This window comes from Lethenteron reissneri, chromosome 46 (genome assembly GCF_015708825.2).
Source record: "Lethenteron reissneri isolate LAM-NWPU_2019-01 chromosome 46, ASM1570882v1, whole genome shotgun sequence".
NCBI lineage: Eukaryota > Metazoa > Chordata > Hyperoartia > Petromyzontiformes > Petromyzontidae > Lethenteron > Lethenteron reissneri.
Genome location: NC_083824.1, coordinates 2,374,312 through 2,401,893, shown reverse-complemented (window position 1 = coordinate 2,401,893; position 27,582 = coordinate 2,374,312). Strand labels below are relative to the sequence as shown.

The 27,582-nt window shown below is 56.8% G+C and overlaps 1 protein-coding gene across 1 annotated transcript in view; it reads right to left on the bottom strand.

The window, feature by feature from the left end:
* Positions 1-27,582, bottom strand: part of FBN2 (fibrillin 2) — a 63,468-nt gene continuing 35,886 nt past the window's right edge. Inside the window, 27 exon segments of the mRNA XM_061570592.1 lie at positions 1-801; positions 1,107-1,308; positions 1,550-1,787; positions 3,253-3,372; positions 4,539-4,667; positions 5,767-5,883; positions 6,220-6,342; positions 7,236-7,361; positions 8,533-8,739; positions 9,977-10,102; positions 10,746-10,877; positions 12,463-12,585; positions 13,185-13,304; positions 13,507-13,632; positions 14,288-14,353; positions 16,356-16,508; positions 18,044-18,101; positions 18,103-18,170; positions 18,342-18,461; positions 18,700-18,718; positions 18,720-18,829; positions 19,533-19,649; positions 20,355-20,480; positions 21,957-22,082; positions 22,710-22,835; positions 25,736-25,807; positions 26,774-26,923. Of these exon segments, the coding sequence (XP_061426576.1) occupies positions 388-801; positions 1,107-1,308; positions 1,550-1,787; positions 3,253-3,372; positions 4,539-4,667; positions 5,767-5,883; positions 6,220-6,342; positions 7,236-7,361; positions 8,533-8,739; positions 9,977-10,102; positions 10,746-10,877; positions 12,463-12,585; positions 13,185-13,304; positions 13,507-13,632; positions 14,288-14,353; positions 16,356-16,508; positions 18,044-18,101; positions 18,103-18,170; positions 18,342-18,461; positions 18,700-18,718; positions 18,720-18,829; positions 19,533-19,649; positions 20,355-20,480; positions 21,957-22,082; positions 22,710-22,835; positions 25,736-25,807; positions 26,774-26,923 (3,614 nt within the window). The 3' untranslated portion in view covers positions 1-387.

Sequence of the window (27,582 nt, the reverse complement as noted above, 5' to 3'; positions counted from 1 at the left end):
GAAAATTTTCAAAAATCTCCATAATTTCACTTTTTTTTTTTACTTTGGCATTATTCATGATAACTTCGACATAATTACAGTCTGCGAAAAGTTCATTGGAACCTTCCTAAACAAAAGAAATACGACGACAGAACCGGGAGTGTGTTTCATTTACAAAACGTCAAAACTATCTTCATATTTCATTTGAAACAATTCCACACAAATCACCAACAATGGCCGCGACGACGATCTACCCTCCCCGACCCTCACCACTTCGACCTCCGTGGGCGCGCATCAACGAACGCCGGCCCGCCCGCTCCGCTTACACGCACGCGCAGGCCTAGTACACGCGCGGGCCTAGTACACGCGCGGGCCTAATACACGCGCGGGCCTAGTACACGCGTGAGCCTAGTAGACGTCTATGTTCAGTTTGATGCGCAGCGCGGCGCCGTGCTCGCCCAGCAGGTAATCCGCGTCGTGCTGCCGCTCCATGCGCCGCATCTCGGCGCGCTTGAACGTCGGCAGGCCCACGATCTCGAGCGCGTACGGCCCGCGCCGCAGCTCGCCGGCACCCCTCCGCCTCGCGTGCTGGTCCTTGCCGGCACCAGCGACCTGCAGCCAGGCGCCGTTCTCCTTGGGCTGCAGACGGAAGGCGCGCGAGCCGGGCCCCCGCGACACCACGGCGTAGCGCACGTGGCGGTTGAGGGTGGCGAGCGCCGGGGTGAACCGCAGCAAGGGCTCGCCCGGACGGAGGGCCGAGGCGTTGAGGCGCAGCGTCACGGGCGCGTCCAGGTCCACGCTCGCCAGGCTCATGGGCTCCAGCTGCGAGCGCGGGATAAGGGGAAGGGGGAGTGGGGTGGGGACGGAGGTGGGATGAGATGGTGGCTCAGGGGAGATAACACTGTCGGAGTATTAGGGTACAGGGTGTCTGAGTTTCAGCCACCCTTGTCAAAATCACGTTCTGAGGCACAGCAAGGTGCTGGTCTCAGTTAGGTCAATAGTGCACATTAAAAACGGTCGTATAAAATTATTTTTCTGCTACATTCAGCGTATTTCCAGCTCCGAGGACGAACATCTCTGAGTGCCGCGTGTCGGCGCGCGCAACGTGCGCGGTGTGCGAGGCTGACCTCCCCGCCGGTGCCGTTGGCGCTGCGCCGCAGCCTCCCCGCCTTGCCGTAGCCATTGACCTTGCACTCGTAGCACGCCTCGTGCGACAGCGCGTCCTCGGAGCCCTCCGGCGCCTCCACCAGCTCCGCCCCGTCAAACTCCTCCAGGCCCTCGTCGCCGCCGCCGTTGACCTGGGCGAAGCCTAGGCCTGTGAGGCAGTGCCTGCGCACGGGCGAGGCGGGCGGGGGGGGGGGGTGAGAAACGGTGGAAGCGTAGAGGCTCAAGAGCGAGCGGGTTGAGTCGTCGCGCTCGTGTCCTGGCGAGCTCTCGCACCGGCGGCGACTCGCGCGAATCCGCGTGGGTTTACTCCGAGCCCACCTCGATTTACTCCGCCACGTGCATTTACACGCGAACGCGAACGCCTCGTCCGCGCTAGGCCCGTACCCCGACGAGAACCACTCACCCCTGGCCGGCGCGGTAGTACCCGTTGGGACAACCGCACAGGTAACCGCCCTCGGTGTTGGAGCAGCCGTAGTTGCAGGGCGCGTGCGAGCCGGAGCACTCGTTGACGTCCTGGCAGCCGCTGCCGACGCCGTGCTGGTCGAAGGCGAACCCGGAGGGGCACAGGCACTTGTAGCTGCCCAGCGTGTTGTGGCACGACGCGGAGCCGCACAGCTGCCGGTTGGCGCACTCGTTCTCATCTGCATGGTTCACAGCGCGGGGGGGGGGCGGGGAGGTGAGCAGGGGAGGGGCGAACACGAAGAGTGGCGGCGTCATGGTGGCGGCGCTGGCCCCCAGGCTCCAGTCTTGGATCGTATTTAGTTGGGTTGATACCGATGATTGCAGCGCCGCAGTGGCGAGATGATAACTACCTCACCTGGTGCACAAGAGATCGTGGGTTCGAACCCGATCCTGACGCCTGCTCTATATTTGGAGTCTGCATTTTTTCCCTGCGGTCGCGTGGATTTTTCTCCGGGTCCCACTGTTTTTTCCCTCCACATTTAGAATCAACGTCACGCATTTGAGAGTATTTGGGCTGCTCTAAATTTCCACGTGATAAGCCACTTCGTTGAGCTTTCATTTGTGGCCAGGTCACAACTGAAAAAGAGCTACGTAGCTCAGTGGGCCTTACCTTGTAAAATAAAAAATAGTTTTAGTTTAGTGGCTTCAATAGCTTCATGATAATGTGTGAGAGTTGGCAAAGGCTTGGAAAGGCCTTCATCTAGCAGTGGATAGCTCATGGCTGATGATGGTAATGATGACGATGACGAACAGCACGATGTAAGTGGATTTGTTTGGGTTGGGGGGATTTTATGCTGACTTCCTGGATTTTCCCCGATGATGATTGATGTAGTTTCACTACATTTGGTTATAAGAATTGTTATAATTATATTATTATTGTTCTTAAATTTACCGGTGAGCCAAAATAATAATGAAAAGATCGTTAAACGCTTGTGCACCACGTGACAAGTTAAAGTGCGGGGCTGTATACGGTGGTGGAGAGCAACACCAATTTTGCCAATCATTAAGTAGTGGCCATAACCAAACATATAACATGAACATCACGAGAATGACGTCAACTTGTAACCTGCCACGCAGTATTCGCTCACTCTTGTAGAGAGGGAGGCAAGAGGCGGAACCACATACAAGCGTGAAGACAGCCACGCGATGAGCCGGTGCCAACAATTTCCCAAGGTCTGCGGTCCTCTTTATATGAACCTGTACTCGGCCAATTAATGAGTGTTTACATGTGCGAGGAAACCTGGAGCACCCGGAGAAAACCCAGGCGTGTGAGGGGGAAACACTCGATCCCAAACAGACGGAACGGGCGGAAGTCCACATTTGTGCCGCACCACCGCCGCATTCTCCTGGCGTGCCAGGGCAGGGCACGGCACCTCCTCGACGCCCACGGCAAGGGAAGTTTCGCACAACGTTCGCGCGGCAGTCCACTGACCCTCGTGTTGAGCCCTTGCCGACGACACGTGCTCCGCGCGATCCGCAGTGCGGGGTTACAGGCCACGTGCCAAGTCGTCGCCGCCGCCAGGAAGAATTTACTTTGAAAGCCCCAAGAACGGCGGCGGAGCTAGACGAGGCGACGGCGGTACGCGGACGTGGCGCGGGAAGCGGGGGGGGGGGGGTGGTGCTTGGTGTGACTGCAGCACCCACCGATGCACTGGTTCCACTGGTAGTGCTGCAGGTATCCCTGCGGGCAGGAGCAGCGGTAGCCGCCCAGCATGTTCTGGCAGCCGTGCTGGCACCGGTGGCTGCCGTCGCATTCGTTGACGTCTGCAGAAAGAAACGGATCGCATTGCGAGCGCGGGTTTTTTTTTTCGTCTTTGTGTGTGTTTGTGTGTGTTTCACAGCCGTCGTCGGCGTCACAGAGATGATATGTCCCGCACGGATCTCTCGCGGGAGCGCTGCGACACCCTTCGTGATGTGAGAACGGCCCAGGGGGGAATATAGAGCTACCTGCAGGTGACCACACGGGGTCCATACGCAGTAGAGGGCAGCACTTACTCTAGTCGCTCTGCCATAAGAGAGTGAGGTTCGTCGCATGACGGCCAAACAGATATTTTAAATCTCAAAGCTGGAATTCAGCCAAATAAAGCGCAGGACCAAATTTAACGTGATTGGGTTTTTGTTTGTTCTTGTCCAGCCATTGATTTATGGGTTGAGCCCACGCATTTGAAGCTGAGTTGACCTAGGGGAGGCCCAGAACCGGTTCAAATATTCACCGACTATTATTGGTCGTGAGCGAGAATCGAACTCGGGTGGCCGTGTTCGCAGCGAAGCGCACTAACCATTGCACCGCCGCTCCCGACGCATCGAAATACACCCACGCAGACACGCATCGCGAGCACGCAAATGACACGCGTGGCTTTCACCGAAACTTATCCAGCTGCTGTTTTCCCAGTCGCTGAGTACACACCGGGTGCGTTATCAACTCAGACGCCGCACTACAGGGGTGCAAGCAAGGCGGGGAATGACACCGCAGGTCTCGCACGCCAGCGCGCACCTTATCTCTATTCTCATTTTGTATTTATACAGCGCCTTCAATCGACGAGCTTCACATCATAATAAAAAATGGTACTAAAAAAAAAGCCACGATTTAGATGGCAGGGTGCGTGCAAGGGATGAGGTTTGGGTGATCACGACAGAGGGGTGAGTAGGGGTTGGGGAAGGGTAGGGGAGGGGTCATGACAAAGGGGTGAGTAGAGGGTTGGGGAAAGGTAGGGGTCATGACAGAGGGGTGAGTAGGGGTTGGGGAAGGGTAGGGGAGGGGTCACGACAGAGGGGTGAGTAGGGGTTGGGAAGGGTAGGGGAGGGGTCATGACAAAGGGGTGAGTAGGGGTTGGGGAAGGGTAGGGGAGAGAAGTGGAGGGGCAGAGGAAGGGAAGAGGAAGTGAATGGGCAATGGAGAAGAGCCGAGCTGTGGAGTGCCGCTGACTGACCTTCACAGTTGACCCCAGTGCCATCGATGGAGAAGCCGTGCTGACACTCGCAGGAGAAGCTGCCCGGCGAGTTCTGGCACATTCCTCGTGCGCCGCACAGACTCGGCTGGGAGACGCACTCGTTGTTGTCTGAGTGGAACGGACACGCGGGGTTACATAGGTATGTGTGTGTGTCCGCGTGTGTCCGTGTACCTATGTCGACCGGACGTGGTGCTGGCCACCCACCGCTTTGTGTGCCGTGCCGACCTTCAGAGATGCTACTGACTAACAGAGCTTGCCCGAACAGTCTGGTAAGGCTATATGGGGTGTCTTTGTGTTTTGTCTTGCGTACCTATGTGGGGAGCAGTGGTGCAATGGTTAGTGCGCTGCGCTACAAACCCTGCCACTCGAGTTTGATTCTCGCTAACGGCAAATATCGGTGGTGCGTATCTGAACCGGTCTCCCCTAGGTCAACGCATGTCTTAATTGAGTAGCTGGTGCGGTGTCATCAGCATTGGGGAGACAAAGGCGGCCGGGCGTGGTGCTGGCAACCCATCCCCCTCGTGTGCTGTGCCGGCCTTCATAGGTGCTGCTCGCTAACAGCACTTGCTCCAACAGTGTTAGAAGAGGCTAGATGGGAGATCTTTGACTTGATGTACCTCTGTGTGTGTCTGAGGGTCTGTGCCCTTGCTACCCCGGTGACCTGCGTTCAATTCCGGGTCTTGAAAGGCCATCGGTAGCCAGCGGGTATCCAATTGCCTCGGTTAACTTAGCCTGAAAAAGTGTGTTAACATCAGCACTATGGACAAAGACATCAAGGCATGAGTCTGGTCACAATACACGCTCGTGTATTTACACTCAAAATATCTTAATGAAATGAGGACCGCAGAGCTTGGGAAACCTTTGGCACCGGCTCACCGCCTAGCTGCTGCCTCTCCCGCTTCTCCGCAATCCCCCTGGGCAACAGCGAGAGATGCAGTTTGCAGGAACGTCGGCGACGCAACGCGCTAAACTAAACGTCGGCATTGTTATATTTTCCTCGCCGGCGTTAACGGGCGCTCGCCAACAGCCCGTTTGGCGTGGCCCACGCCGCTTCCGCGCGAGCTCCAGACAGAAACGCCGCCGTCGCCCCTCGCGTCACACCAACTCTCGTCTGGGGACCGGGGCGCTGTGGGGGGGTAGGGGGCTTTGAGGGGTGGGGGGGGTAGGGGAGTGCGGGGGGGTGCGGGGGGGTGGGGGGGGTGCTCACCGATGCAGGCCGAGTGGTGCTGCGCGAAGCCGGGTGGGCACTTGCAGTTGAAGCTCCCGATCGTGTTGACGCACAGGAACTGGCAGTTGTGCTGCTTGCTGGCGCACTCATCCAGGTCTGCGGCGCCACGCGGGCAGACACGAAGCACGCCCAGTGTTAGGCGCTCACTCGCACACCCGCGGGTGCACGCTCGCAAGTGTGCACGCTCACACACACACACATATACACGCACGTACGCACGCTCACACACACATATATACACGCACGTACGCACGCTCACACGTACGCACACGTCGTTGGTCATTTTGGCGGGGTGGCTCTGGTGGAGAAAGGAGCGGCCTTCTTTGGGAGGGTGGCAAGAGAGCGAGAGAGCAAGAGAGCGAGAGAGAGAGCGAGAGAGCAAGAGAGAGCGAGAGAGAGAGAGAGAGAGCGAGAGAGAGAGAGAGAGCTCACCCTTGCAGGTCTTGCCGTCCTCCTGCATGATGTAGCCACGTGGGCACGAGCACTGGAAGCTGCCCTCCGTGTTCTTGCAGATGAAATTGCACGGCTTGGGCGACTGTGAGCATTCGTCCAAGTCTGCAGAGGCAACACATAAGGGTACCAAAGGAATGTAGCGACGAGTAAAACGTGTCTGCAATTCAGCGCTGCGGAGGCGAGGGTTGGCGGATCACACAAACGTCACGAAACTCCCTTCCCTTGCTCGCCAGGAGAACAAAACAATAATAATGTTCCGTGTGTATGGGATTGAGTGTTTCCCCATCGCACGTCTAGGTGTCCTCCAGACGCTCTGGTTTCTTTCCACTCATCAATTGGCCGACAAGATATTCAAATATAAGAGGGCTGCAGAGCTTGGGAAATTGTTGGCTTCAGCTCATCATGTGGCTGCCTTTCCACTTCCCTGTGGCTCCTGAGTCTAGCAAACACTTTGCACATTCAAGCTCAGCACTTCCCCCTTTCCTGCTGCCCGTGACCGTCTCTCTCGCTCGTCAATAGAACAAAAAGCGTTTCTTCGTTCCAGGGTGCCCACGTCGCACCGCTGTGTACGGCGGCGGCGTGCTTTGGGTCGATCGGCCGGTGTGGCGGCGGCCTCAGTGGCTCCACCTCGATTGACGCCGCGCGTGCGTTGTTGTCGTTGTTGTTGCGTCGCTCCTGCGACTTTCCCGCATGGGCTCAAGGAGCCACGCGGGAAGACACGCAAATGGTTACGCGCCTGTGGGTTATCTGAAAATCGTGGAAGGGATTTTTTTTTGTTCAATCTGAAATTGTCCGAAAAAAATGTGAAATCTTAAATGTTTCAATGCGAAACGAATTCCTAGTTGGGTACACATTTCCACGTAGGCAGCCGCTTGTTGTTTTGAGTTGTGTCTTACGTTGAGCACCGTCCACTGTCAAAACTACTCAGTCTCCTCGGACGACGCAATCCTCGGGCTGCCGACGCCTCGAGCGAGGAGACGCCGCCGCGGACCTACCGACACAGGCGGTGGAGGTGATGTCCGTGGTGTAGCCGCGGTTGCACATGCAGCGGTAGGAGCCGGCGCTGTTGATGCACTCCCCGTTGTGGCACGGATTGGCCAACACCTTGCACTCGTCGATGTCTGCGGGGAAACATCAGAATCAGAATATTTATTTGCTCATACCGGAGGAATCCGATGAGCTACGAAGCAGACGTCCAGCAGACACGCGGACCGCCCCCCCCGTTCAGCTTGTGTGGCGTGACGGACGCCGCCTCTACGACGCTCGCCTCCGTTAGGTATCCGACTCCGAAACTACCCCAGCCGGTCACCCAAAGTGAGGCGTTGAGAAGCGGCTGAAGGCACCGGGGTGACTCAAGGAGCTGACAAGAGAGATTTGTTTTTTATCGGCAGATAGATTTCATTTATGTCAACTGGAAGGGCCCAATGAGCTGTTAGGCTCATGGGCGTCCTGTGATGTAATTTTCTCCATTCTCTCTATTTTTATTTCACCAGCTTAGGTCCCACTGAGCTATTTAGCCCTTTTTCAGAAGAAACCTGACCACACATTACAGTTCAACAAAAGTGGATTTTCATGTGGACATTTATAGCAGCCAAATACTCTAAAACAGAAGCTGATTCTAAATGTCGAGGCAAAATCCAGAGGAGCCGGAGAAAAATCCACGCGACCACAGGGAGAACACGCAAACTCCAAATACACAGGCGTCGGCACGAACCCACGACCTCCTGTATACCAAGCGAGGTAGTTAACATTTCCTAGCCACCGTGATGATGATGGTGTAACCCACGACCTCCTGTATACCAGGCAAGGTAGTTAGCATCTCACCACCGTGGCGCCCCAAAATCAGTGCACTGACCCCTCCGATACACACTGCAGCGTACCGTCCCGACCAATCATGGCCAAGAGATCTTTCCAGCTCCACTCGTAACAATAAAAAAACCCTACGCAGCACAGAGCTTAATATCGTGTCAAGAGATTTGAATATTGTTTAGTGTGTAGCAGTTAACGCACTGCGCTACAAATCCGCCGACCCGAAATCGACTCGCGCTCACGGCCACCACCAGTGACAATCATCTAAAGCAGTCCTGGGCCTCCCCTAGGTCGGCTCAGCCTCAAATGAGTACCTGGTGCGGTGTGTATTAAACATCGCCACTGGGGAGACAAAGGCCATGCCGGCCTTCATAGGTGCTTGCAGCACTTGCCCCAACAGTCTGTTAAGGCTATACGGGGGATCTTTGTCTTTGTTGCGTGCGTGCGCGCGCGCGTGTATGCGTGCGTGCGCTGCATGCTGACCGCGTCCGTCCGTGGTGTAGCCCGGCCCGTGCGGGCACAGCTTGCGGTATTCCCGCGTGCCGGGGAAGGGGCACATCTCGCAGTGTCCGCCCCAGCCACGCCCGCCGTCGCAGCAGCACTCGGACTTGGTGACGGCCTGCCGGCTGCTGGAAGACATCTGGCACAGGCCCTGCACCGCCTCGGCAAAGCACAGGCCCTGGCGGTTGTCTGCGTGCGTGCGTGTTTAACAGGAGTGCGCGTGTTTGTAAATAGGTAGGCGTGAGCACGGGAGTGGGTGTGAAGGTGCATGTGTGTGTGTGTACAGACGGTGTGTGTCGTGGCAGAGGTGGGTTGTGTTCACAGAAGTACAATGTGAAAAAATTGAAACCTTTTCGTGAGCACGACTGCAGTCTTGTCGCTGCTTTAGAGTTGCTGTTGTTTCATGCTCCGCTCTCTACATTGAAAGGCATTAAGCTGGGGGTGTGTGTGTTGAAGCGTATTCATTATATATTAGGCCCAGAGCGATTTATAATGCACAGAATACGGCATTTTATTTTCAAAAACGTCACACAGCGGGGCGGACCGGTGGCCTCTGCCCAAGGGGCGCTCCGCGTGGTCCACCGAGCACGCGGAACAACAACGCTGAACAACAACGCTGAACAACAACGCTGAACAACAACGCTGAACAACAACGCGGAACAACAATGCTGAACAACAATGCTGAACAACAACGCTGAACAACAACGCTGAACAACAACGCTGAACAACAACGCTGAACAAGGCTGAACAACAACGCTGAACAACAACGCTGAACAACAACGCGGAACGACAACGCTGAACAACAACGCTGAACAACAACGCGGAACAACAACGCTGAATGACAACGCTGAACGACAACGCGGAACGACAACGCGGAACGACAACGCGGAACGACAACGCTGAACGACAACGCTGAACGACAACGCTGAACGACAACGCTGAACGACAACGCGGAACAACAACGCGGAACAACAATGCTGAACAACAACGCGGAACAACAATGCGGAACAACAACGCTGAACAACAACGCTGAACAACAACGCTGAACAACAACGCTGAACAACAACGCGGAACAACAACGCGGAACAACAACGCTGAACAACAACGTGGAACAACAACGCTGAACAACAACGCTGAACAACAACGCTGAACAACAACGCTGAACAACGGGGCACATTTACTAAAATTCTCCCTATTTCATCGTGTGTTTTTGGCAATCGAAGCTGCAGTCGTAATCACAGAGAACGTTCAAAACTTGCAACGTGTCCAGCTTTGCACAGATACCGCGGCACCCGCGTCGAGTAATGCGGAGAAACAAGTCACCCCGCAGGGCTTGAGCGACGCTAGCACTGGGCTTGTCGGAGCCTGGGGGCCGCCCCCCCTGCCCCCCCATCCGCCCCCCCCCCCGTGCCACCCTCCCGCATACCCAGGCAATCGACGCCGCTGTCGCTCTCCGCGAAGCCCTCGTTGCAGTCGCAGCGGTAGCTGCCGAACGTGTTGATGCAGCGTCCGTTCTCGCAGACGCCCGGCTTGGCACGGCACTCGTTCTCGTCTGGGGGGAGGGGGGGGGGTTTCCGGACAGCAGGGGTCGTCCAGAGGTCGGTGGTCGGCACGGCGGCGTAACGGGGTAGGGGAGAGCCGGGTAGGGGACGGCGCGGTGTTGTGGACGAGGACCAGGGCTGGATTTCTCATGGAATATTTTCCAAACTCCCATCCTCATCCCCCCCACCCACCGTGAGGGGAAATAATTTCTGAAGCTCAGACCAAGCACTGGTGGAGACCATTGTTGACCATGGCACCCGTTAGGCCATGACACACTACGACACATTTTAGGGTAATCGTCGCCAGGAACGTTTGTTCCACGGTTTTCTCAGAGAACGAAAAAGAAAACGCCGTAGTTTCCAAAAACCCTGAAAAATCTGGTCGACGCATGGCATTGTGGGCAAATGGGATGGCAACCTCCAACCAGATCACGGGCAGAGGTCATGTGACTACCCGAGGGTGTAGACCATCTTTCGCACCTCCGATTAGCGCGGTTGGCTATGTACGGTGCGAAAGAAGTTATTTATACATAACATACATAAAATGCAACACGCATGTTCGTGGCATGCTGTGCCTTCGTTGGCTGGAGAGAGGTCTCGTCGCCGGGTGCCAGCGGATTTCCCGTGGCGTTCACGCGCACCCCCGAAACTCACCGGTGCAGCCCTCGCCATCCGGCCTGCGGACCATGCCCGGCGGGCAGATGCACATGAACGTGCCGATGAGGTTCTTGCAGACCATCTGCCGCGAGTCGCAGTTGTGCAGTCCCTCCGCGCACTCGTCCAGGTCTGCGCGCGCGGGCGACGCAAAGTCAACGAGACGATCGATTCACAGCGGGAACCTCGACGACACGGAGTGCCGCGAGCAGCTTGGAGCGCCGCTAGCACAACGGGTTCCCGTTGAGGGCCCGCGACGGCAGCGCAAGCGCCAGCGGCGAGCCCGCACCGCGGGTCGCAGCTGATCTATTGTTCTTCTTCAGATATTTCTCCGCTCGCATTTCCGACGGACGCTACACTCCGACAGTAAACGTGCAGCCCGGCGTTCCGGGTCGTGCGTGTCCTCATTCACAGAGCTTGTTGGGGAAGAGCAGAGTGGTTAACATGTGGGAAGCCTAGGAGCTGCGCACGTTGGGAGCTGGGCGGTAGGGTGGTCGGGGGGGTAAGGGGGGGCTGGCGGAGGGGGTGGGCTGGAGGGGGGCGTGCCTCCTGGTGATACTGGGCCCAAGGGTCTCGGGCGTAAGGTGACTTTAAAAATGTTTATTCAGGAACACGTCCCATATTCTTTTTAAAATCTGCCTCGTTTCCTTGAAGCGCTGGACAGGACACGGTGGGAACAGGCCGCTGACGCGGGGATCCGTCTGTACGGCGGACCGTTAGGGTGTGGTGGGTTTTATCCAGGCAACTCTGGCTCACTCCTGCGAGTTGAGCATCCCGCTCACGGGAGTTTTGTCGAACGTAATAAATCAATGCGGGACCCTCCGCAAGAAGCGTCCGAGAGGCTCATGAGGCTCGTTTCCTGGATGAATGCGTCACATCGTTACTTTGTTATCCAAGTCGCTGACTCCCGTTTACTCTGCAGATCAAAGTGCTGCACAACTGTGCAACTGACGGTGGCAAAAAAACATCACGCGCTCTTTTTGACGCACACATTAACGGGTGCACAGGTTCATGATATTGTAATAAAAATCATCATGATTTTCACGGGGCCTTTTTCGCCAGTATCAAAGTGTTGAAAAATAAGAATAGGTCTTTCTGCCAATAAAACACGAGGTGTGAAGAGGTTCAAACACCAAATAGAGTGTGGGTAATAATGCAGACTTGATTCCTTGCAAAAGGTATCTATTTGGTATTTGAACATCGTAACAATAATGACTGTTGTTTCTTTAACCAGGAAAGCCCCACTGAGTGCGAAGACTTTTTCAGTAGCGCCCTGCTACAATGGGATATTTAACTCAATGCCGTTATTGAAGGAATTTGGAGAAACCGGAGAAAGCCCACGCAGAAGCGGGGAGATAACACAAACTCCACGCACGGAATGGCACCCGAGTCGAGAATTGAACCCAAGTGCTTTTTGCAGTGATGCACAAGTGTAACCACTGCCCCGCCCTGCCGCCCAGACGTTTACGTGTTTCGGTCCTTGCGTGCAGTACGCACGGACGTGCCAGGAGCGGTCGTGCAGTGGCTAGGGCACCGCGCTCTGAACCCGGCGACACGAGTCAGCGTTGGGTAGACGAAGGCGGGCGGGCGTGGCGCTGGCCGCCCACCTCCTTCGTGTGCCGTGTTGGCCTTCGTAGGTGCTCGCTCACAGCACTTGCCCCAAGAGTCTGTCAGAGGCTGCACGGGGGACCTTTGTCTTTGCGTGCGCGCGCCGTACCCTTGCACATGCGACGGTCTTCACGCAGCGTGTAGCCCGTGGGGCACGTGCACTCATAGGCGCCAAACGTGTTGATGCAGCGGAAGGCGCACAGCAGCGGGTTCTGGGAACACTCGTTCACATCTGTTGGGCAGCAGCGCACGCACAATCACACACACGCAGTCACTCACGCACAATCACACACACGCAGTCACTCACGCACAATCACACACACGCGGTCACGCACGCACAATCACACACACGCAGTCACTCACGCACAATCACACACACACGCAGTCACTCACGCACAATCACACACACACAGTCACTCACGCACAATCACACACACGCAGTCACTCACGCACAATCACACACATGCAGTCACTCACAATCACACACACGCAGTCACGCACAATCACACACACGCGGTCACTCACGCACAATCACACACACGCAGTCACGCACGCACAATCACACACACGCGGTCACGCACGCACAATCACACACACGCGGTCACGCACGCAGTCACACACAGTCACACACGCGCAATCACATACACGCAGTCACACACGCAAAGTCACAATTTACGCATCAATTACTCACTGATATACAGTACTTGACTTGCTCTAGCAGTCATCGCTGGACGGCATTGTGGGTCGCTATGGACGTGGCAATCAAACGCCTCGTTGAAGCCGTCACTCACGCCGTTTCATTGGGGGGGGCGGGCGAGAGAGGACATTTACCTTCGCAGGTCATCATGGGCCCAGGCTCAAAGCCGTCATCACAGGCGCACTCAAAGCCGCCCAGCACGTTGGCGCACGTGCCGTTGCCGCACGGGTTGCCGATGGAACACTCGTCCGTGTCTGTGACGAGGGAGGGGTGGGGGAGCCGCAGGGGGCAGGGGGGGAGGCGTCGTCCCGGTGACGAATCGTTCCGAAAGAAATGCGTTTGCAATCTAGATATGAAAGTGCACCGCTCCGGTGGCTGTCTAATATCGGAAAGGAAGAGCGTTCCAGACGGCCGCATGGGCACATCTGAAAGCGCCGCGCCATGCGGCCAGCTCACCGATGCAGTTGATGGCCGTGTAGTCGAGGCTGTAACCCAGGGGACACTCGCAGCGGAAGGAGCCGTCCGTGTTGATGCACTGCCCGTTGGTGCAGATGCCCGGGTTCTCTACGCACTCGTTCATGTCTGGGAGCACGGTCGCACACGCGGACGCGCGATGCCAACAATTACGCCACAAAGACAAAGATCCCCCCCCGTATAGCCTCGTATGGACTGTCGGGGCAAGTGTTGTTTGCGGACGCCTACGAAGGCCGGCACGGCGCACGAGAGGGTGGGTGCCCAGCACCACGCCCGGCCGTCTTTGTCTCCCGAGTGGCGACGTTTACACACCGCACCAGGTACTCGTGTGAGGCTGAGTCGACCAATGGGAGGGAGGCCCAGGACCAGTTAAAATAATCGTCACTGGTGTTGGCCGTGAGCGGGTATCGAACTCGGGTCGCCAGATCAGGAGCGCGGCGTGCTAACTGCTGCGCCGCCGCTCCCCTGGGGCAGTTGCACAGCAGGGGGCGATGTTGCTGCGCGTTCTGCCACTTGCGCAATTTGCACGCGGCACATTGATTTCTCATAAATGCGGTAAATTTGTGTTACCATGACACCGGCGCACGCGGCCTCCTGCTCCTTCTCTTAGAACTACGTCACAACGGATTCGTCAGCATCCACTGCGTAGCGGGCGGCGCCGAGTATTTGTGGTCACGTGTTTCCAACCGCCCCACCCTCTCAGTCGTGTCGCTACGGTGCGGTGCGTGTGGTTGTGGCGGTCGTGTCGCTGCTAGGGGGTCACCTTCGCGCGTGTCCCCAGGGCCCGGGATGATCCCCACTCCCAGGGGACACAGGTCCTCGAAGCCGGCTGTGGAGAGGGGAGAGCGGAGAGAGAAGCAGAGGAGGGTGAGGGAATTAGATGGCCGGTCCGTCTCTCTCTCTCTCTCTCACAGTCGTCTGCCGTACGGCGCAGGTCTTTGGCCCAAGACCGCTGTCCAATCCTGACCTCTCTGCTTCCTCTCACCGTACGGATTCCTTCCGTTAAAGTCGTCAAGGAGCATCTTCTTCTTACATCGCCTCATTCCCTCACCGAGCTCTCCACCCCTGACCAGGGGGCACCTCAGAATTAAATAAAAGTGCTTGCACCGACGCCTAGTGTCGGCTGTACCATCGCCCTTGGCGGCTGCATGTCTATCCACTGCCGGTTGAAGGCATCAACGACGCATCATCCCCCGTGGTCCCGCGGTGCCACCCTCCTAATCCATGCGCACGGACCAATCCTCCTCGCTCCATCTCCGTGGCGGTCGCCCTCTCGGGCATGTTCCACTTGCGGCCGCCATGACATCACCAGTCCTGTCCTACTTGCAGTCATCCTACGTGGCTCGCAATCCCCGAGGTTACCAGTTCAAATCCTGGACGGTAGGTTTTGACTCGGCCCATCATCCCTCCGTGGTAGATAAAAATCAGTACCACTTTGTGGGGGAAGTCAACGTTGGCCATACTATCGGCAGACTCAAACTCCGCGATAGGAATGTGGAATTTCTTCAACAAGCTCAGGATGGCTGTAAACGGGCGATGCGCACCAAATGCCTCAATGGTCATTTGAAAGAAACAACAGCAGCGTCATTATTATTACTACCACGCAACACAAGACTTCAAGGCACACACGTACGGAGTACACCCACAACGTCTGTGCAATCAATGTACAGCATTACCACAGGGTGGGCTGGGCAGGTGGGGAAGGGTGGGGTGTGTGGGGCAGGGCGGGTGGGGCAGGGCGGGTGGGGCAGGGCAGGTTGAGCAGGGCAGGTGGGGCAGGGTGGGGTGTGTGGGGCAGGGCAGATGGGGCAGGGCGGGGTGTGTGGGGCAGGGCAGGTGGGGCAGGGCGGGGTGTGTGGGGCAGGGCAGGTTGAGCAGGGCAGGTGGGGCAGGGTGGGGTGTGTGGGGCAGGGCGGGTGGGGCAGGGCGGGGTGTGTGGGGCAGGGCAGGTGGGGCAGGGTGGGGTGTGTGGGGCAGGGCTGGTGGGGCAGGGCAGGCGGGGCAGGGTGGGGTGTGTGGGGCAGGGCAGGTGGGGCAGGGTGGGGTGTGTGGGGCAGGGCTGGTGGGGCAGGGCAGGCGGGGCAGGGTGGGGTGTGTGGGGCAGGGCGGGTGGGGCAGGGCAGGTGGGGGAGGGTGGGGTGTGTGGGGCAGGGCAGGTGGGGCAGGGCAGGCGTGGCAGGGCGGGGTGTGTGGGACAGGGCGAGTGGGGCAGGGCAGGTGGGGCAGGGTGGGGTGTGTGGGGCAGGGTGGGTGGGGCAGGGCAGGGTGTGTGGGGCAGGTGGGGCAGGGAGCGCAGGGGGGCAACCGCTCAATCCAGCAGCCAAACTTTTGAAAGTAAAGGGAGCACTTGTTTTCTTTTGAGTGGCACACGGCCATGTCCTGTCGTTGTATTTGTGCGAGTGTGCGTGCATGCGTGTGTGCGTGCGTGCGCGTGCGTGTGTGCGTGTGTGCGTGTGTGTGCGCGTGTGTGCGGGTGTGTGGTGAGTGTGTGTGTGTGTGCGTGTGCGGTGAATGTATGGTGAGTGTGTGCGCGTGTGTGCGCGTGTGCGCGTGTGTGCGTGTGTGTGCGTGTGTGCGCGTGTGTGTGCGTGCGTGTGTGCGTGTGTGTGTGCGTGTGTGCGCGTGTGTGTGTGTGTGTGCGTGCGTGTGTGTGTGCGTGCGTGTGTGTGTGCGCGTGTGTGTGCGTGTGTGCGCGTGTGTGTGCGTGTGTGCGTGTGTGCGTGCGTGTGCGTGCGTGTGTGCGCGTGTGTGTGCGTGCGTGTGTGTGCGTGTGTGTGTGCGTGTGTGTGCGTGTGTGTACGTGTGCGTGTGTGTGCGCGTCGGGCCCGTACCTTCGCCTTCCCGTGGGCACAGCTCGCAGGGGTCCCCCCAGCCCTCGCCGGGCATCGCGCTGCAGCAGCAGCGCGCCTTGGTGGTGTTCAGGGCCCGGGGCACGGAGCACTTCCCACTCTCGAAGTTCAAGAAGCAGAAGCTGCTGCGAGTGTCTGTGGGCATCGGCGGGCACCACCAAAGCGTCAACATCGCCGCCGTCGTCGCCGTCCGGCGCCATCGTCACCCGCAGAACCGGCGTCGCTCGCATCACCATCATCAACATGAACCGGCGTCGTTCGCATCACCATCATCAACATGAACCGCAATCACCGGTAATCGTCACGGGTACATCATCGTCATCATCAGCAGCATCGTGCTCCCAAGGTTTACGATTCATTCACTGTCAACTTATTTGCATTTGCGAACATATGGGCAATGTCATGAGGCCACCGTCTCACTGTTGTAAATGTTACCACCATCATCATCAGTGTCATCATCATCATTCCTCATCATCGTCACTTGTGACTGCTTCTGATTACTGTCTTACACGTAGCGATGACCGGCCAAGGTGGGCTTAGCTGCAGAGTGAGCGGCTTGCGATCAGAAGGTTGCAAATTCAGATCCTTAGTTGGGGGGGTGGTGTTGACTCGGCCCATCATCATGTCATCTCACCGGGGGAGATAAAATCAGTACTACTTTGTGCAAAGTCAACAGTGGTTGTCCTACAGATAGAATCGCCTCTGCCCAAAAGAATGTGGAATTGCCACCATTGGCTCACGGCCAGGTGGGGATCACATCAGTGGCTCGTGTGAGCGGGAAACCACTTTGATTTCTCGACTTTGACAGGAAAAGATAATGGCCTGCCGCTTATCAGTCTGCCGACATGATTCTATGCGTAGGCTTCCACGACCAATTTTTCCGATTCATTATAATTTTGGGGAAGATCAATGTCGAGGTGTAAAATATCAAAAGCTGAGCTTGCCAACTCCAGATGATGCTGGATGTAAGTTCCAGAGAAACGTTGGGTGAAATTGTCAAAATCTCACTTGGGCTCTTCAACATTCCTCCTCCGGTTTGGCTGAAAAACCCAAAATCGGTTTCCACGTCTGCCCACGCCGTGACAACTTGGTTTTGTTTGGCCTCTATCGGGTGGTGGAGGGTTATCGTAAAAAAGACTGACATACCTACACGACGATCTGACACAAATAAACTAATTACGACTGGTGGCGGTGGTGGCGATGGTGGCGATGGTGGCGATGGCGGTGGTGATGGCAGTGGCGGTGATGGCAGTGGGTGATGGCGGTGGCGGTGGTGGCGGTGGTGATGGCGGTGATGGCGGTGATGGCGGTGGTGGTGATGGCGGTGGTGGCGATGGGGGTGGCGGTGATGGTGATGGCGGTGGTGATGGCGGTGGCAGTGGTGGTGGTGGCAATGGTGGCGGTGGTGATGGCGGTGGTGGTGATGGCGGTGGTGATGGCGGTGGCGGTGGTGGCGATGGCGGTGGTGGCGATGGCGGTGGTGGCGATGGCGGTGGTGATGGCGATGGCAGGTCTTCGTGCTGCGCCGATGGTGGAGCGAGCTTGGTGTACCGCCCGCACGGTAATCAATGGCAACGCTGCTGGTATGGCTGGCGCCGCAATCGCGGTGTAACCCATCGGCGTCGCGCCATTCGAGCCGCGTGCCGGCGGCGCCGCGGGAGTCTTCTCACCGAAGCAGCGGCGCCCGTTCTGCGACAGCATGAAGCCGGGCGGACAGTCGCAGCGGAAAGCTCCCCGGCGTGTTGGTGCACGCGCCGAACAGGCACGTGTTGGGCTCCACCAGGCACTCGTTGAGGTCTGCGGCGGCGCGCGTGGTGGAGAGGGTGGAGCAGGAGGGGGAGGTGGCGAGGGAAGGAGGGGAATAAGGCGGAGCGACGATCGTCGGGAAAAGCCATCGCGATTTATTTTTAATCACAATAATTTACAACGACGCCGACGACGCGGTACCGGCGACGGTCGAGGACTTACCGACGCAGTGGTCGTTCTTGACCTCGTAGCCCGGGGGGCACATGCAGCGGAAGGAGCCGTCCATGTTCTGGCAGACCCCCGGGTAGCAGGTGGTGGGATCGGCCACGCACTCGTTAATGTCTGCAGGGAGCGTGAGAGCGGACGCGGTGGGGGGGGGGGGGGGTGCGGACAAGCGTGAGCCACGGCCCTTTCGGACCGCTCGACGTTACCGACACGACATCTCCTTGCGGAGAGAAGGCAAGTAACGGACGCTCTGTGAGTTTTAATTAGACCTCCCTCCCCACTAATGATGACGGTAGCTGACGACGATCGCGCGTGCAAGACCTTCCCGCCAGGCCCGCGCAGCGTCGCCGCGTACCGACGCAGTGCTTGTTGTCAGGCGCTGAGCTCGTAGCCGTCCTGGCACAGGCAGCGGAAGGAGCCGATGGAGTTGAAGCAGCGGCCGCTGCGGCACACCTGGGAGCTCGGCGCAGAGCACTCGTCGATGTCTGCACGCCACGTCACACCATGTCGGAACACACCACACCACGTCACACCACGTCACACCACACCACGTCACACCACGTCACGTCACACCACGTCACAACACCACGTCACACCACGTCACACCACACCACGTCACACCACGCCGCGTCACACCACACCACGTCACACCACGCCGCGTCACACCACGCCGCGTCACACCACGCCGCGTCACACCACGCCACGTCATGTCATGTACGTCACACCATACCACATCACACCACACCACGCCACGCCGCGTCGCACCGCCCCACACCACTGTTGGGCCACGTGCTGTTAGCGAGTGGCACCTGTGCAGAGCAGCACTGCTCACGAGGGGAGTGGGTAGCCAACACCACGCCCGCCGCCTTTGCCTCCAGTGCTGATACTTACACACTGCACCAGGTACTCATTTAAGGCCGAGTCAGCCTAGAGGATATCTATACAAAACTAAAATAAAGATCCTCAGTTTAGCCTGGACAGACTGTCGGGCCAAGTGCTGTTAGCGAGCACCTCATGACAGCACAGAAGGGGTGAGGTGGCCAGCGCCGTGCCCGGCCGCCTTTGTCTCCCGAGTGGCGATGTTACTGCACACCACAACCCAAGGTACTCATTTGAGCCCAAGTCGACCTCTATAGTAAGAAACACCGCCACGCTAACGTGCCGTGGGGGGGGGGGGGGGTTGTTTACCGATGCAGTCGTTGTTGTGCGTGAGCTCGAAGCCGGGGAAGCAGAGGCAGTTGTAGGATCCCACCGTGTTGCGGCAGGTGCCGTTACCGCACGGCTGGCGCTCACACTCGTCGATGTCTAACGGGGGCGAGAGAGAGAGAGACAGAGAGAGACAGAGAGACAGAGACAGAGAGAGAGACAGAGAGAGAGACAGACAGAGAGAGAGAGAGACGGGTGGCAGGGAGGGTCAATCTCTTGACTCCTGACCCGGCTCGCCGCAATCAGCCAGAGCAACAACCACAAAAAAGAGCAAAATAATAAATAAATAATCACAGAGCGCAAGCGAGGAAGCAGTCGAGTGGAAGTCGGCGCCAACAACGGCAGCGTGGCGGAGGAAAGCCAGCGCACAACCGCCTGCGAGCGCATGACGAGTAGCAGACGTAGAGCAACTTCGTTGCTGGCGATCACGATGGCCAAGTTCAATTACTTAAACAAATGGTGCCTGGTAATGTTGGTCTGGAAGGCCAGCTGGCTGACGGAGTACATATCGCATGATTTATACGAGGAGATGCAGAATGGAGTTCTGGCGGTGGCGGTGGTTGCGGCGGTGGCGGCGATGGCATTGGTGATGGTGGCGGTAGCGGCGGTGGTGGCGGCGGTGGTGGTGGCGTTAGCGGCGGTGGTGGCGATGGCGACGATGGTGGTGGCGGTGGTGGTGGCGTTAACGGCGGTGGTGGCGGCGGTGGTGGCGATGGCGACGATGGTGGTGGCGGTGGTGGTGGCGTTAACGGCGGTGGTGGCGGCGGTGGTGGCGATGGCGACGATGGTGGTGGCGGTGGTTACCCATGCACATGGTGCTGTCGTCCGTCCCCTTGAAGCCGTTGTGGCAGTGGCAGCGGTAGCTCCCGCGGGTGTCCACGCACTCGCCGTGGCTGCACACGTTGGGGATCTCGCTGCACTCGTTGCGATCTGCCCCACACAGACAAAGGACAAAGATCCAGCCCCCCCCACCACGTGGCCTTCAACAGGCCGTTGGAGCAAGTGCCGTTAGCGAGTAGCGCCGACGGAGGCCGGCGCGACGCACGAGTGGGCGATCAGCACCACGGCCGGCCGCCTTTGTCCCCCCGGTGCTGATGTTTAAACACCGCGCCGGTTACTCATTTGAGGCTGAGTTGACCTAGCGGAGGCCCAGGACTGGTTCAGATATCGGCCGCGAGTGGAAACTTGGAAACCTGGGTCGCTGGGTTTGTAGTGCGGTGTGCTAACCGCCGTGCCACCCTTCCACGCCACACACACACACAGACACATACACACACACACAGACACACACAGACACACACACAGATATACACACACAGACACACACACAGACACACACACACACAGATACACACACACAGACACACACACAGACACACACACAGACACACACACACAGACACACAGACACACACACAGACACAGACACACACACACACAGACAACGGCACAGGCTCAACATCGTCAGTGTAAGGAAACACATCCTCAACGCTACGATAGCCCATTTGGGAAAGTCGTGGTGACTGGTGGCTTTATTGCGTTAAAACTTTTTCATTTCGTAATGGAACGTTTCCCTTGCCCCCGTGGGCGTATGGAAGCGGTTTTCCGCAGTGAATCTGTAATAACGAGGGGGCCCTGGGGGCGATCGAAGCTGGGGACGACGACATTCACTGCCCATTCCTGTTTCTGCATTGACCCCATTGCCGTTACTACTTCACCTGGTATACAGGAGGTCGTGGGTTCGATCCCGACCCTGACGCCTGCTGCTGCTGTATATTTGGAGTGTGCGTCTCTCTCTCTCTCCCCGTGGTCTCGTAGATTTTTCTCCGAGTCCTCCGGTTCTTCCCCCCACATTTAGAATCAACATCACGCAGTTTAGAGCATTTGGCTGATATAAATTTCCATGCGATAAGCTACTTCGTTCAGCTATCATTTGTGATAGCCAGGGCGCTTTGGAAGAAGAGCCAGATAACTCAGCGGGCCTTACCTGTCAAAAATATAAAATAAATTGTTTAAAGTTTACATCACGGCTGGTTCCAGCGTCGGCCCAGGATAAAAGTGTGCGGCTCCGACTCTTTACACGTTCACACGGCAAGAAGCCCATCATACGCCAAGGCATCGTTTCAGCACCTTGACGCCGAGCTCCGAGCCCACCTCGTCAGCCGCCAAGGGCCCCCAGGGGAAAGTGCTGTCGGGGCGCGCGAACCCGGAGCGTGAACCACGCCCGGGCTCGCAACGCTGCGACGTGGCACTGCACCTCCCCGAGCCGCCCGGCTCTCCCCACCTCGTCGCCCGCTCGTGCTACGGCCGCGGGCCACCGAGGGCAAGGGGGGCGGGAAGTCCTTGGCGCGAGCCGCGAGCGGAGCGCGGTGCCCGCGAGCGGAGCGCCGGCTCTCCCTTCCTCACCGACGCAGGCGCCCGCGGGGGAGAGCTTGTAGCCGGCGCCGCACTCGCAGCGGTAGCCGCCCGGGATGTTGATGCAGTCCGCGTTGCGCTGGCACAGCGTGTCGCCGTTCACGCACTCGTCGATGTCTACGATGGGGAGGGCGGGGGGCGGGGGGGCGGGGGGTGGAGGGCAGGGGGGGCGGGCGCGATGTAAAGCGGCGGCATCGGCGAGGATTAAAATTAAGCGACGTTCTCACGCGTCAGGGAAACGGGCATTAAAGCATTAAAGCAGCACTAGTAAAGTCTTGCTGCTGTCACTGCTTTATTTGTCTCCAGCACTCTGACTCCTCGTTCGGGGGGCTCCTCCGTTGGGCCTGGCGCCTGGGGCAGCCCCCCGCCCGCCCCCCCGGCCCTTGCCACGCTGACGACGCCACCGGCAATGCATCAACGCCACAGACGTTTCGACTGCACTTGGGGTGTGTGTGTTTGTGTTCACTGCCCCACTAAAGTGGTACTCCTCTTATCGACCCCGGAGGGACGGCGAGCCTGGTCTACCGCCAATTGGGCTTTGAAGTCGCAAATTGCGAAGCGCGCTCCCTCTGCCGCAGAGCCTTACCTTGCCCGAATTTATTTACGGGCGCCAGGAAGTCAACATCCATGCGGTCTGCTGGGTATTTACACGACGTGCGGTCCCGGGTGCCGAGCGGGTGAATGCGTAGTGCGACGATGGCGGTGATGACGCGTGGCGAGCGTGGGTCGGGGCAGGCGACCGACCTTCGCAGATGAGCAGCTGATCGCTGTAGCTGAAGCCCATGGGGCACTCGCAACGGAAGCTGCCCAGCTGATTGATGCACACGCCGTTGGCACACACCCCGGGGATCTCCCGGCATTCGTCGATGTCTGTAGGTCACCGGTACGCACTCGTGATCATCGTCATCATCGTCGTCATTATCGTTATCATCGTCATTATTTTTATCATCATTGTCCATCTTTATCATCGTCATCATCGTCGTCATCATCGTCGTCATCGTCGTCATCATCGTCGTCGTCATCATCGTCGTCATCATCATTTTTATCATCGTCATCATCGTGATCATCATCATCATCATCGTGATCATCATCGTCATCATCATTATAACCATGAAAGAAAGCAACACCTCCAAGCAAGCAGGCCAACAACGACAATGGATAGAAGCACGCAGGTACACGAGAAGAAGCACAGCTGCCGATCACCCACAAGTGGCGGTGGTGGTGGTGGGGTCACAATGGCAGCTAAGCCAGACGAGATGCCCTTTTATGCGGCGTAATTTGTTGTCTGTTAACAGATTTGGGTGAAGAGGAGATTCGTTGCCCCATACTCCATGACGCACCTACAAACATTCCGCTTTAGTCTAACAAAATAATAATATTTTTCGATTTAAAGCTTTCGTGACTGCAGGGATTCATCTTCTTGGTTCTTTCGGTAAAGTCACGTAGAAGGGAAGTAATAAAATAATAAAAATAAAACATAATAAAACAATTCTCACGACGTTTCGGCCACAACGCAAGCAGCCGTCCTCAGGTGAAGAATGAGACAATGCCAAGCTAGGAGCTTATATATAAGCTGCGTTGGAGGTGGAAGAAAGAGCGCCTTAACAAAATAATGTGCATATGAAGAGGAATTTAGCATATACATGGAAAATGCGTAGGAGGTGGGCGGGGGGGTTTCAAAGTCATATTATGCCCATGCATTATGCAGGATCAACAGCGCCAAGGGGGGGTGCAGGGATTAGCAGTAACAAAGGAAAGGAATGTTAATGATATGTAGCTGCAGTTACTCAACAACCACGTAGAAAACTAAAGTATAAACTACATAAAAAACTAAAGTATAAATTGCATAGCACCATCAGTATACTTACTATACTCTACACTAAGCTGAGTTACTAACAGCAAGTAATACATTACAATTCTACGTGTGATCTGCCACAGCCGTGGCAGATCACTTCTCCAAGACAGAGGTTCTCTGCAAGCCATCTGGCTATCATGAGAGATTCGTTCATGAGGCGATCCACATATACAAACACAGAGACAATTTTAACCGAGAAGATGGATTCTGGCTTAGCAATCATTGGAAGGACGTAATAAACCATTTCGACACACATTAGGGTGGGTAGAATAATACATAGTGTTATATTAAATGTATAAGGTATAGGTTGGTTTACAGCAATACAGTATATAATTTAATGTTGGCAGTATATAGTACGGTATATGCTCGTGTGATACAATAGAATAAAGTTTAGATGGAAGCATATTATATAATTTTTACGACGTAGAATTGTAATGTATTACTTGCTGTTAGTAACTCAGCTTAGTGTAGAGTATTGTAAGTATACTGATGGTGCTATGCAATTTATACTTTTTTTTTTTTGTAGTTTATACTTTAGTTTTCTACGTGGTTGTTGAGTAACTGCAGCTACATATCATTAACATTCCTTTCCTTTGTTACTGCTAATCCCTGCACCCCCCCTTGGTGCTGTTGATCCTGCATAATGCATGGGCATAATATGACTTTGAAACCCCCCCGCGCACCTCCTACGCATTTTCCATGTATATGCTAAATTCCTCTTCATATGCACATTCTTTTGTTAAGGCGCTCTTTCTTCCACCTCCAACGCAGCTTATATATAAGCTCCTAGCTTGGCATTGTCTCATTCTTCACCTGAGGACGGCTGCTTGCGTTGTGGCCGAAACGTCGTGAGAATTGTTTTATTATGTTTTATTTTTATTATTTTATTACTTCCCTTCTACGTGACTTTACCGAAAGAACCAAGAAGAAAAATAATAATAATCGTTTAGAATTCATAACGATCACAGTTTCCATTCAGCCAGAGTACAGAATGACCCAGAGGCAGCCAGAACCGGCGCTAATAATTGCCTGAGCTCTGGTGTCCTACATTGAGACTTGTGGCCAACTCCGTTCACGGCACAGTTATTTACACGCGTCGGAGGAAGCGCGGAAGAGAACCCCACGGGTGCGCGGGGTGAGCTACGCAACGATGCCCCCGTCACGGACGGAACTGAACCCACTCGCTCGCTCCGCCTTCGCCCCCTGGCCACAGCGCCCGCGGGCAGGGCGGGAGGCGGGGGGACTTTGGCGAGCGTGATCCGCCAACCCTCGCCGCTTGCCTCCGCGGTGCTGGGATTACGACGCCGCAATGCGGCGCGCCCGCCACGAGCACCTGGCACGGCGCGAGTGGAGTCGTGCGGTCGGCACACGGCACATTTGTTGTTCCCCCGGCACCGAGGTTCACACATCGCACCGGGTACTCATTTAAGGCTGAATCCACCTAAGGGGCATACACAAGACGGTGTGCGGACGCTAATTGGGAGTTGATGGCCACGAATTCAATGTACATCACCAGGATCACCCATGAACAAAAACAAAGATCCCCCGTATAGCCTGCGCAGACTGTGGGAAGGGACTGTTGGGAGCAGTGTTGTTAGCGGATCACCTACGAAGGCTGGCATGGCGCACGAGGGGGTGGCTGGCCGGCACTGGCCACCTTTGTCTCCCCAATGCTGATATTTACACTTCACACCGGCTACTCATTTAAGGCTGAGTCAGCCGAGAGGTGAAGGGGAGGGGGGCTCAGGACGGATTCAAATATTTCACGTCTGCTGTGGGTCACGAGCAGGGAATCGATCTCGGGTCACTGCGTTTGTACCGAACCACACTGCCGCTCCCCACGCCGCTGACCATCCGCCCCACGCACACACACGGCCAGGGGCAACACGAGGCTCTATCCACGTGCAGGACTTACCGACCGCCTTGCCCGTGTGGATGTCAATGATGAAGCCGGGCAGCTGGTTTCCGCACAGCTGTGTGTACCCCGCTGCAAGACAGAAGCGACGACGCACGACCACATTGACAAGACTCGTGAATAAATGTTGCTTGCACGTTGTTTCGGGGTCGGTTTTGTTTTCCTTCTCTCTCCATTCGTCCCTCTTGGCACAGACCCACAACAACAACAACGACAAAAAGTAGTTTTCGATTTTCTTCCACATTTCATAGAGAAGTACGCGCCGAGGACAAACGCAGGCTGGGGAGAGCAACGACGCGCGGTGAAAGTTTGGATTTTTTTTCGCGTCAGCTCCCATTACGCCGCCGTTGACACGTCCGCGGGACGTCCGCGGGACGTTTTCTTGGCAGGAGCGAGCGGCTCCCCCCTTGCCGACGCGCCGGCGGCCCCGACGGCGCGCGCGCGGGCGCCAAAACAAACGGGCACCGCGCCACAATCGCCGCCACGATAACACCAGCGTGGGGCGGGGAGGGGGGACACCAACAACAACAGCAGCAGCAAGTGGCTCCATCCCACCTCGTTCGTTCTCACCCGTTAAGCAATGCCAGAGACCGATTTCACGAAACAAACCAACCGGGACCCTGCATCACGGGCAGGGTCGGACCCAGAGATTCCGAGCGCGTCTCTCCCGGAGCTCCTACCCCGATATACGTCTCCCAACGGACCCCAAGTCTAATCCTTGGCCTGTGTAATATCGGCTTCTCAGAATTCCTTCTATTAAAACAAAACAATTCCATTTCAGTTCGTCGAATTTTACCCGAACCTGACTTCAGCGGGAAAAAATAAAATCTGACGGCGAGCCAAGTTTGGCAGCGATTGCCGAGGGTAGTCAGGGTGGTCCAACCGCAGCAAAGCCGGCGGAGGCTCGGGTCCCACACGGGTGTGCGCAGGCGCGCGTTCGTGACAAAGTTTCAAGCGTATTTTGCTTAACCGGGTGAGACCTCAAGAGAGGAGGAGGAGGCCAGACGGGCGAGAGCCTGGACGGGTGCGTCGCGTTACCGGTGGCCGGGGCAGGGCAGGCCTCGCACGGCTTGTTCCAGGCCTTGCCCACGTTGTAGGAGCAGCAGCACATCTTCTTGGTGAGGTTGTAGGGCAGCTCCCCCTCGCACGTCTCGTTGTAGCTCTTGTAGCAGAAGCTCTTGCGCATGTCTGCACGCAACGGCGGGGCGTGCATCAAAGCACGCAACTCGAGTTATTGCCGAGCAAACTAAACTTAGAGCGGCCTGTTCTGAAGGCCCCAAACAGGCTGAGATATCGGTTTCCCCACCGATAGGACTACAGTAGCACAGTGTGTGCACACAACTGCATTACCACTTTCCCACCCATGCCAAGACAATCATCTGGCCGCCCACTCTTTAACCGCAAAGGCTGCCGGCGAAAGGGTTCATGAGCGACAATTAAAGCCATCAGTCCACGGGAGCGGGCGGCACGGATGGCCACCGCTTGTGCTGAAGGTTACACACCACGCCGGCTCCTCGTTGAAGGCGGAGGTTCACCTGGGTGAGGTGGCCCCCCAAGACATCAGCATTATCCATGGCAGTGCGCGAACCAATTAACCCCCTCCACTCCCCGTAACGCGTGCACGCAAAGACAAAGATCCCCCATATAGTCTTTAACAGATTATTGAGGCAAGTGCTTGTTCGCGAGCAGCACCTATGAAGGCCGGCATGAAATGTGGGTGGTCAACCCCATGCCTGGCCCCCTTTGTGTCCCCAGTGACGATGTTAACACATCACACCAGGTCCTTGTTTAAGACTGGGTTGAGCGTCCAGTACCGGTTCAGATATTCCCTGGCACTGTTAGTCGTG